This window comes from Danaus plexippus, chromosome 30 (genome assembly GCF_018135715.1).
Source record: "Danaus plexippus chromosome 30, MEX_DaPlex, whole genome shotgun sequence".
Lineage (NCBI taxonomy): Eukaryota > Metazoa > Arthropoda > Insecta > Lepidoptera > Nymphalidae > Danaus > Danaus plexippus.
In genome coordinates this window covers 616,436-628,117 of record NC_083557.1, presented here as the reverse complement: position 1 = coordinate 628,117, position 11,682 = coordinate 616,436, and the positions used below count along the sequence as shown (strand labels likewise).

The 11,682-nt window shown below is 34.7% G+C and overlaps 2 protein-coding genes across 2 annotated transcripts; both read left to right on the top strand.

Moving 5' to 3' along the window:
• The first annotated feature begins 972 nt into the window (after positions 1–972).
• Positions 973–1,602, top strand: LOC133319808 (ATP-dependent DNA helicase pif1-like). Its single transcript, XM_061525493.1, has one exon. The coding sequence runs from the start codon at positions 973–975 to the stop codon at positions 1,600–1,602; it is 630 nt and encodes a 209-aa protein (XP_061381477.1).
• Positions 1,603–3,629: 2,027 nt separating this feature from the next.
• Positions 3,630–4,013, top strand: LOC116776538 (tigger transposable element-derived protein 4-like). Its single transcript, XM_032669740.2, has one exon. It carries the CDS (start codon positions 3,630–3,632, stop codon positions 4,011–4,013), a length of 384 nt encoding a protein of 127 aa, XP_032525631.2.
• Positions 4,014–11,682: the final 7,669 nt, after the last annotated feature.

The following is an 11,682-nucleotide window of genomic DNA, read 5'->3' as shown; positions in this document are numbered from 1 at the left end:
AGGTTTTGAAGTCTTCACGATTGAATTCTACAAGTAATATGCAGAAAGCAAAACAATCATGTCTTCAAGCTTTATACAAAATTGTTTATCGCATTGCACTTAATAAAGAAACCACATACTAAAGGAGAGGACCTCATCAAACCTTGTTTGTGTGATGCAGTATCACTTGTTATTAGTGAGCAATACGTAGCTAAGATTAAACAAATCTCACTCTCAAATACCACTGTTCAAAGTCGCATATGTGAAATGAGTGCCGATATTCTAGCAACAGTTATTGTTGAAATAAAAGAAAGTGCTATGTTTGCGCTGTAGTTGGACGAGTCCATAGATGTTGCTTCGTCTTCAAAATTATTAGTATTTACAGGATACATTAAAGATAATAATGTAAAGAAGGAATATTTGTTCTGAAAGTCTTTGCCCACTACTACTGCCCAAATATTACACTTGGAATCAATCAACAAAGAAATTCCAACGTCATAAACAAGGAACCCCAGTTCCAGATTGGCCACAGGTGTTTTCCACTGATGCACTAGGTCGCATGTATACTATTCATCCTAGAAATGATGAATGTTTTTATTTGCGACTGCTGTTGGTAAATGTACGTAGACCAAAATCATTTGCGCATTTGAAAACTGTGAATGGCCACCAATGCCAAACATATCGAGAAGCATGTCAACTATTGGGTTTGCTAGAGAACGATTCTCATTGGGATTTAACACTTGCGGATTCAGTTGTTTCATCAAATGCGTACCAAATACGAACGCTGTTCGCAATTATCATCACCACATGTTTTCCTTCACAACCAATTCAGTTATGGAACAAATACAATGACGACATACATATGTGAAGATATCTTGCATCGCTTGCGCATTCAAACGAATAATCCTGACATGAAAATAACCGATGTAAGGATTGATTCTGATTGAGGATCAATGCTTGACTATTGCCAACAAACTACTGATTGAAGTAGGAATGATTCCACCAAATCGATCGATACACGATGCATTCAACCAAGAATTAAATCGAGAGCTGCAATACAATGTTGATACATTGCAGGAATTCGTTCAAAATAATGTGCCGTTGCTGATTGAACAGCAAAAACCAGTATACGAAACATTAATGCAAGCGGTGGACAATAATACTGGTGGTCTATTCTTCCTGGAAGCATCTGGAGGAACAGGGAAAACATTTGTCATTTCATTGATTTTGGCCACTATTCGATCAACAGTTGACATAGCTTTGGCGTTAGCATCATCTGGAATTGCGGCGACTCTTCTAGATGGAGGTTTGGCACATTCTGCGCTTAAGTTGCCACTCAATTTAAACACAATTGAGACTCCAACATGCAATATTTCCCGATCCAGTGCAATGGGAAAATTGTTGACGCAATGCAAGCTCATTGTTTGGGATGAGTGCACAATGGCACATAAGAAATCACTTGAAGCACTTAACTTCCCACTGAAGGATCTTCGGCGAAATAACAACATTTTTGGCGGCTTGATGATATTGTTGGCAGGCGATTTCAGGCAGACGTTGCCAGTAATTCCCCGTGGAACGCCTGCAGATGAATTGAATGCTTGCCTGAAGGCATCACCTTTATAGAATAACGTAAAAACATTATCGCTAACCACTAATATGAGAGTTCAACTTCAAAATGATCAAAGTGCTACACAATTTTCAAAACAATTGTTAGCTGTTGGAAATGGAAAAGTCCCAGTTGATGCGACATCTGGATTAATTACTCTTACCAACGACTTTTGCCGATTTGTAGACTCTCAACTAGCTCTTATTGAAAATGTTTTCCCAAACATTAGTGAGAATTATCAGAATTATGCTTGGTTAAGTCAACGAGCAATTCTTGCCGCAAAGAATAATGATGTACACGCACTGAATTTCACCATTCAATCAAAAATCGTTGGCGATTTGGTGACATACAAATCCGTTGATTCCATAACAAATCCCCATGATGTAGTACATTATCCAACGGAGTTTTTGAACTCTCTGGAGTTACCAGGATTTCCACCACATAACTTGCAACTCAAAGTTGGTACAGTTATTATGATATTGCGTAATTTAAATCCACCGCGACTTTGCAACGGTACTCGACTTGCGGTAAAAAGACTTATGCCGAATTTGATTGAGGCAACCATTATTAACGGAAAGTAGGCAGGTGAAAATGTATGTATTCCTCGAATACCAATGATTCCGACTGATCTTCCTTTTGACTTCAAACGATTGCAATTTCCAGTTCGCCTTGCGTTCGCAATGACAATTAACAAATCGCAAGGCCAATCGCTTAGTGTTTGCGGGATAAATTTAGAAAATCATTGTTTTTCACATGGGCAGTTATACGTTGCGTGTTCACGAGTTGGGAAACCATCCGCTTTGTTTGTGTTAACGTCAGACCAAAAAACAAAAAATGTGGTTTACCAAAGAGCACTTCAATGAAACGGATAATTTGCGGACACGTAAATACTGAATCGAAGCGTTATGCTTCGATTCAGTATTTACTTTGGATTCACTTTCATTTACTTAGAGAAGTTCAATTAAATAACACTTAATTTTTTTAATCGAAATGAATTCATTACTGTTGTGAAATGAAATAAAATTTGTCCTTTTCAAATATAAAACAAAAAAAAAATTTTTTCTTCATCTTTTAATCACCAAACGAAATGTTACATAAAACGAAGCCATCTGGTGGCGAAACGGAGTTCGCCGGGTTTGCTAGTATATTATAGTTTTAAGATAGTTATTATTAAATATTAAAGTTTTGGAGATAATAGCTCGTTAATGGTTCAGCTATGTTAGTCGACCTACCACTCTCTTACTTCTATGTCCCTCAATATATGACCAAATTTTGAAATTTTACTGAAAACTGATACTTTATTTCATGTTTTCTATGTATAATTCAATACCATTCAGGTTATTACATAGTATTATCGGTATGTTCTTATAAATTTAATCAATTTAAGTAATTTATAAATACCTAGAGTGTAAACTCCATGTAACGTCACTCGATTTAACGACAAACTCTCTAAAGCGTCGAAATCAATTGTCTTTAGTCGGTTTAGCTTGTATTCTATACAATGATAAACTCTACATAGCATTACACCCACTCTCAATAACGACCACAATTGAGTAAAAAAGTACCTTTTAAGTTACTAAAATTAGTAAAAACTGCGCAGCTGTGTACGTTCTTTTGTCGCTTTATTATCCTAGCCCGCAATAAACTCGACTTTCGGCATCATGCACACTGAACTTTCTAAGAAATTCGTTCTTTTGTTTACAAATTGGATTGCGTGTAGTCTGTGGTTGATTATGACTACAACGTTATCATATTCTTAGTTGATCACAAAATTTCAAACTGTAAACATGGCTAGTAAAAGAAAATCACTGTGTATTGACGAAAAAGTTTTACTGATACGCGCTATAGAGACCGGAGAGAAGATAAGTGATGTTGGCAAACGCTTTTGATTTAGTCGCTCTACCGTGGCCACAATATGGAAAAATAATGAAAAAATTTTACAAGCTGAGGTCGAGGGGAAATCTTCCAAAAAATTAAAGAACCTAAATACGAAGATTTGGATCAAGCTATATTATTATGGTTTCACCGACAACGCCAGAATAATATGCCTATCTCGGGGCCACTTGCGAAAGCTGAGGCGGAGAATTTTGCTGAAGAACTTGGTATAACTTCTTTTAAAGCATCAGAAGGATGGCTCGGAAAATTCAAGCAACGTCATCATATAGACTATGGTAAAATAAGTGGCGAAGCACGAAGTGTTGATACGAATGTGACTCATGATTGGATTACTAGAGTGTGGTCAAAATTCATAGAAAAATACGCGCCAAGTGACATTTTCAATGCTGATGAAGCAGGAATTTTCTATAAGTTGACTCCAGATAAAACTCTGAAGTTCAAAGGGGAAATGTGTGTAGGAGGAAAGCTTTCCAAGGAACGTATTACGGTGCTTGTGGCTGCTAATATGGATGGCACAGAAGAAAAAGGCTAATGGTAATAGGCAAATCGAAAAATCCGCGTTGTTTTAAGAATATTAAAAAATTGCCAGTGACGTATAAAGCTAATAAATCAGCTTGGACGACCAGTCAACTTTTTGAAGAAGTGCGAAAGTGGGATGCAGAATTAAAGGGACGAAAAATTTTACTTCTTGCTGACAACTGCCCTGCCCACCCATTTATATCAAACCTAAGAAATGCCAACTCTATGTGTGGACACATAGAGTTGGCATTTCTTCCTCCAAATACGACTAGTATCTTACAGCCAATGGACCAGAGTGTGATTAAAAGCCTCAAGGGTCACTACAGAAGGAAATTATTGATGGAGTTAGTCGAATCTGAAGGTAAAACTTCTGTTAATATGCTGCATGCATAAATTTTTTATCTAAAGCCTGGTAAGAAGTGACACCCACAACTATACAGCACTCTTTTCGACATGCTGGACTTTGTACCAATTCTACAATTGATGAGGTGGAAACCTCAGTTTGATAGCGACGACGACCTTCCATTAACTGAGTGGATTCAACCAGTGCCGGATTGACCACGTAGCAAGAGTAGCAATTGCTACAGGTCCCGCGCAAAAGGGGGCCCCGCATATTTAAATCCACTCATCTCTGCCGGAATGTAATTTTTTTGAGTGAAACTTAGTAAGATGTGGTATGAAATGAAAGTAAAATATACTCCAACGATATTGGTGAATAGCCGGGTAACTTTGACAGAGATTATTGGATTGCGAAAGGAAACAGCGAACTGCAACATATAAACAGCGACTTTTTAAGTTCAAAGCCAATTAATGAAAAGGAAATTAGTTCACCATTCTGGCTACAGTCATTTTTCACATACAACCATAAACCTACTAATAAAACTCATATCAGAAATTGGTTGTGCTATTCAGAAACTAAAGGGCGACTTATTTGTTTTGTCTGTAAAGTTATAGATTCAGATAACAATCAGTCAGCGAGATTTACGAAAGTTGGGGTCGATGACTGGAAGAACGCGAACAATTTCTTGAATAGGCATGAAGAAAACATTCCGCATAGGAAACCTATAATTTCGCTGACAAATGGAAAAAAAAGAATACGTGTGTGAGCCAAATTGAGACTGAACAAAATTATTGGCAGATGCTCTTAAAACTAATTATTGCAGTCATAAAGTTTTTAACAGAACGAGGTCTTGCGTTTCGGGGTAGTAATGAAACTGTTGGTTCAACTCATAATGGGAATTACCTAGGTTAATTAGAATTACTTTCTGAATTTGACGACTTTATGTCCCAACATATTCAGACTTATGCTCATAAAGGAAAAGGGCACACCTCATATTTATCTAAAAAAACATGCGAAGAATTTATGAAATTGATTGCATCAAGCATGCTAGATCAGGTTACTTGTGAAATTAAGAGATCCAAGTACTATTCAGTGTCATTTGATTCTGCTCTAGATATATCGCATGGAGACCAACTGACTCTGATAGTGCGCTATGTTTTACCATCTGGGCCAGTTGAGAGATTCGTTATATTCTTGGATATGGAAGGCCATACTGCTGAACAACTCGCCCAAAGTTTACTAGATTTCTTAAGTAAGAATGGCATTGATATGAAAGATTGTCGCGGACAAAGCTATGATATTACCAGCAACATGAGCGGAAAATGCAGCGGCCTGGAATCACGAATTAAAGAAATGAATAAGTACCTATGCAGAATACATTCCCTGTCTTGTACATTAATTAAAATTTGTTGCCAAGTGCGCGGCAGACTGTTGTACAGAAGCATTAATTTTTTTTGATTTTTTGAAAATCTTTATAATTTTTTTCCACTTCTACACATCGTTGGAGTTTTCTTACGGAAGCTCTAACTTCGAAAATTCCGATTTTGAAAAGGTTATCAGATACTAGGTGGTCAGCCAGAGCTGATGCTACGAAGGCAATATTATATGGCTTTACATTTCAAGCAAGTTATGAATGTCATTTCCAATAATATAGATCAAAAGGCAGAGTGTCGTAATCAAGCTTGCGGACTTGTTTCAAAGATGAATAAGTTGGAAACGGGAATAATGACAATAACGTGGAATGAAATCCTACAAAGCATGCAAGCAACTAGTGCGTCGCAGCAATCGCCTAAAATAGACCTTCATACGGGATAGACCCTGTATGAATCTTTACATGGATATGTCCAAACAATGCGATCAACATTTTCAAATATTGAAGTACAAGCCAAAAGCTCACAGGCTGTCACGAATATCAGCAACAGAATTCAAGACGACGCAAGCGGAACACAAAGTATGACGATTTTAATGGTTCTAGTACAGTTGAATTTGTTGGGACAGTAACAGCTGGTAAACAGTTTGAAAATGAGGTGTTTGTTGTCAATATTGATAACACATTATCTGCCTTAGACAAACGTATGAAAGCATATCAAAAAATAACTAGTGTTTTTTGAAATATTTCGGCAGTTAAAATCTATTACAGCAGAAGAGATTTAAAAAAACACCAATTATAGTCAGTGCTTATGAAAATGATTTTGAAGACAGCCTAGACAACATATTAGTGCAGCTTGCCGAGGTGCCCAAAACGGATGTGGCCAGTGCGATTGACAGTACGAAAAAGGATGCTCTGGAAATTCAATATTATAAATTCCTACTGGACAATTCTTTAGAATCATGTTTCCCCAATTTAGAAATTGCTTTGCGCATTTATTTATCTCTCATGATCACTAACTGCAGTGGCGGATGTTCATTTCCGACATTTTCGACATTAAAGCGCATAAAAAATGAGTTTTGAAACACTATAAGTCAACAACGTCTGAATTATCCCGCTTTGATGAATATAGAATATGATTTGCTCAGAAAAATTTATGCGAATAGTATTCTAAATTTGCCCACATGAAATCTAGAAAAGAAATTTGTAAAAGTTTAAAAAAATATTAAGGGGACAGATAAATAAATATAAAATGTAAACATTACTTGAAGTGCACTTCTGATAAAAAATAACATTAGCTATCCCTAAATATAATATACTTTGTATTAAATATGGATTGAGAAAAAAATGTGTGTAGTATCATCACTTTTCAATAGTAAATTTTCTATCCAAATTATTCTAAATTGCCAGGAAATTTCACATCACGCTTTTTGTACCGAGCCCAACAACGCCTTTAGAAATTTACTACACTATTAGTTACTCACTGAATTGTAACCTATAGATAGCATATAAACGTACTGAGTATTCTATTGTCTGTTACCGCTTTATTCCAAAGAACCCATAGTAGATCAGGGACTCTGAAAAAATTTGCTAAGGGCCCCGCGCTTGCTTAATCCGGCACTGGATTCAACAGGTCAATATGGCAGGTGATACGGGACATCTTCAAACCTACATCGAAGTAGACGACTGCCTGCTTACAACGGCCTCACTCACAGACATAGAAATTTTGGATTCAGTCAAGATTTTGGATCAAGAACAAAATGAAGATGAGACAGATGAGCTTGAGCCTCCACCGAGCATTAAAGAAAATTATTGGAAAATTACTTCCTTTATCACCAAGATGCCTCAACATCAGACAATATAGATAAAATAATTAAAAAACTAAAACAAAATTACTGGTGCAGCAAAAGACGTCAGACAGAAATAGCAGATTACACAAATAGTATTCAAATAAGATTCTTTTTTATGTACATAATTACTAACACTGGACCGAAAAAAACTTTTTCTTTTTCTAATACTGATTTCTCCTCTCCCCATTTAGCGACCACTCTCTATAACGCCATAATATTATTACTACTTTAGAATAAATACCACTATTCATGTTATACATACGAGTAAATACATAGCTAATGTTGATTTCAAAGAAAAGGGTACCAAAAAGTTACTTGTTGTTGTTTAATTTTCACCTTACTTTAGGTTCGATCACCTAAAACCTTGAAAATATACAAAAAGAGCCAGGGCCGACCACATCACTGTATTTTATAATGATAAGAGCATGCCATGTTATTATTTAATACTTAGTTCAATTTATTTTTTTTTTGTTTTGAAATCAAAATTTACGGTTACTTTTTCTGCCAGCGATTTTAAATTTTAATTTGACCCATGTAAATTGTAAGTAAACGGTTTTGATTGATCATATTTTATGCATATTTCACCCTTTAGTGCATATCTGCATGCATATTTTGGCATCTTGATAGTGCATATAATCCAATGTCTACTCACAACAAATAACAATGCTATGCACAATCTCCAAAATATTTCAACTGTACCCATCTAGTCTACCCTGTGAAAACACACTAAATACCCAACAAACTAAATAATCAGAAATTCTTAAAAAAAAACCCTCTATACAGTTAAGCGAACACTCCATCAATCTTAAGGGGGGATAATTTTTTTGAGTTCCGTTTAAAGGTTACCTGCTGTATTTATTTACTTTAAATCAAAAATATCTAAAATATTATGTTGCATTACCATATTTACTTTAGTTTGAGATATCTAAATAAACTAATTTAAGCCGTCCATTGAAGATAATAGAACACCCGACCATAGCCGAGTCAATGAATAAGTTAGGCTGTTCCTGACATTTGAAAAACTCAAAAGCAACGACTTTGGAGTACAAGGGTCAGTTAGCTAGTCACATACCGAATTAAAGTTGTACATAGTACCCGTAATAGATAATAGAAATCACTTGAAGCAATGAAGGAGATTTAGCTAGTGTGACCCAGTTGGTATTTGAGTAACTTATGCCACCGACTTCTTCAGCTGAAGCATAAACATTGTTAATGAGATCTAAGACTTACACAAATTCATTTAAATGAAACTAATGTTTTCAGATTACTAAGATTTATTTCATTGTTTTTAAAACTACATACTACCGATGTTTCGGTTACTTTGCAGATGTCTCGTCTGAGCGTGGTCACGGTTGCACTTTTATTTATACTTGTATTTTATATCAAAAATTCAATTTTACATGTAAAGCAATATGGAACTTACCGTTAAGTGTGTTTCTTGACCGCTTTCTTTATATTTCTCTACCTACATCTAAATTGAAAATCCTTTTCCCTGTAATCTTATGACGTTGTTTATAAAAATGTAGGTAATTAATCAAATCTTCCTCAACTTTTTAGTCTTCTTGTAATAGAGTGTATTCTGTCAACAAAACAATTTTTTTTGATGTGGGTATAACAAAGCTAATTGCCAATTACCACAGATTAACTACAAAACAATGTGATGGACATTAAAATCAATCATCGATTTAAATATAGTTCGTATATAATAATACAATAAAGAAAATACAACAAGTAAATTCTTACGAAAAAACAACATATTTATCAATTTTTTATTTTTATAACACCGCTGTAACTTTATAAATATCTTGGAGTCGGCATTACTTAAATATTGTTTCGATTCTATTGGCAATAGCGATAATATTGCTTGTCTTATTATTAAAATCAAATTCTACGAATACAATAGTAAATAGTAATGATAAGCACTTTTATACACTAATAAAAAAATTACAAAACAACATGGGACCACCTTAAGAATATATTTTTCTTCAAACTAACTTAATGTTATATAAAAGAAAGCTCTGCTGTTATAAAAAAATTGCTTTCTTTATCATGAATGGCTTGTAGCGTTTATTGCTTTTAGTAATAATAATATGTTATAGTTTATAAAATTATTGTTTTAATTCATATTTAATCGTAGTCTATGGAAAAGATTGCATTCGGATGGATATAAGCCATTAAATTAACTTCCTTTTTTATAAAAAAATATAAAATTTATCACTGACCTGTTATTTCAGCCCTGGACTGGCGGCTGTCAAAGTGCTTTTGAGTTTTGTGCCCGTTTGAAAATCGCCATTTTGGCGCCATTCGGACGTAGCGAGTGTCTGTGTTACTAAAACTAGTGATGTATCTACATCTATCAGCGAGCAAACTTTTTTATTATGAGTTTTTATATTAATAAACGTATCATCATAATTACTACTTGTGTTCTTTTAACAATCAACAGGAAGTAATGAATTTATTAAGTAACAGTTGAAAAAGTAAAATAAGTGACGTTTAATATATATATTTTTTTTCATTACTGACGTGGGTAAATTAATTGACGGGTTAAGAAATTCCGTATACTTTGACATGTAACTGACAAAGAGTAATTTTTCGTTATTGCAAAAATTCTAACATCGATATATGTACCTAAATATAATTTGTTTCATAAATACATCTTAATGACTATTTAAAGTTTCAAACAACATTGTTTACAAAAAATTATAGCGTAGTTCTGGAAACAAAATATTTGATTTTGGTAGCAATTCTTACATAGCCTTGGCTATGAAAACAGCCGGAATTTTTTTTTCCATCGACGGCTTCCCGCTGTAATTTTGCATGCATGTCGAAAAAGCGATTCCACTAACAAGCATATGAAAAAACACATTGTAGTGGAATAGTTAATCTCCCTCTATTTTTCTGAATAATTAGTACGATACCGTATCGCCGATCCGATATAGCAATTCATTTTGTTCCTGATAGATCTAATCACAAAACCGGCCATGTATCCCACACATTGCCTCGAGGTTTCGTTTACATTGTTCGGAACAGCCCAACCAAAATGTAAAAACTCTTGTAGTTTATGATAAACAGATGGTCGTATATTTTCAGCTGATTCAAAATATTTCAATTCGAGTCTGCTATACTCAGTTTCTCCATCCACATTTATGTCGTACGATGCATTCAAGGAACAGCGAGGTCGTGAACCAACAGAAGCACAAGTTAATATGGAAATATCATTTGCTTTGACATCGCAACCATATTTTTCTTTAATTATTATGTGCATGTAAGCAACTCATGAGTTTATAAACGGTGCTGTTTTTGGACTCGGACACCACCCACCCTTACTCCTAATGACGCAAAAAAACATTCCAAATGATCTTGGCACATTTTATAGGTTTAAGATATTTTAATGATCCAGTTGGTTTCACATATTTTACGCAACAGAAAGCACAGCACTATAAAACCCGCATTAAGATACCCGCTTTACGTATTGAGTGTGCTATCGGTTGACCATGCGGTTTAATTCATTTGCTTCATTATATTTTTCCTCCACCTATTTTCATTTGAAGACCAAAGAGATTTTTAAAACCTTTACCCAAAGAAACTTTGAAATCGGGGAGGTTTAATTCTTGACCACAAATATCAATGGCGTCTGCCACACTATTGCTGAATGTTTGCGCAGCTATGAATACTTTCATTATATTTTTTCTGTATTCTATATTGCGTTTCCTCAGACTATTACCTACCTTTAATCCTTCCCTTTCTTGTAAATCACCCAAACATTCAATATATTTTAAATTAATTTCATCACCGTTACCACAGGTTCTTATATCACCTAAACAGTTAGGAATATTTTTTAACAAGTGTCACGGGTCATATATAAACGCACTTTAAGAGTTTCATCCATTACATGTATAAAATAAGGTTTGCTAGCTTCATGCATTTTTAAGTTGGCACCTAAATGCGAGACAGCCGAAAAATGTCCTGGTGGCCCATCTATCGTTAAAGAACAAAATTCAACACACACATCGTGTAGACAAATTAAAGCTTTATGAGATCTAAGACTTTCGCGAGTCATTTAAATAAAACTAATATTTTTCGAATTTTACTACGCGAATTTTATTACTTTAAAAACTACATA

Bases quoted from the DNA above. Each gene is read 5' to 3' on its own strand.
- LOC133319808 (XM_061525493.1), top strand. From the start codon at position 973: ATGATTCCACCAAATCGATCGATACACGATGCATTCAACCAAGAATTA.
- LOC116776538 (XM_032669740.2), top strand. From the start codon at position 3,630: ATGCCTATCTCGGGGCCACTTGCGAAAGCTGAGGCGGAGAATTTTGCT.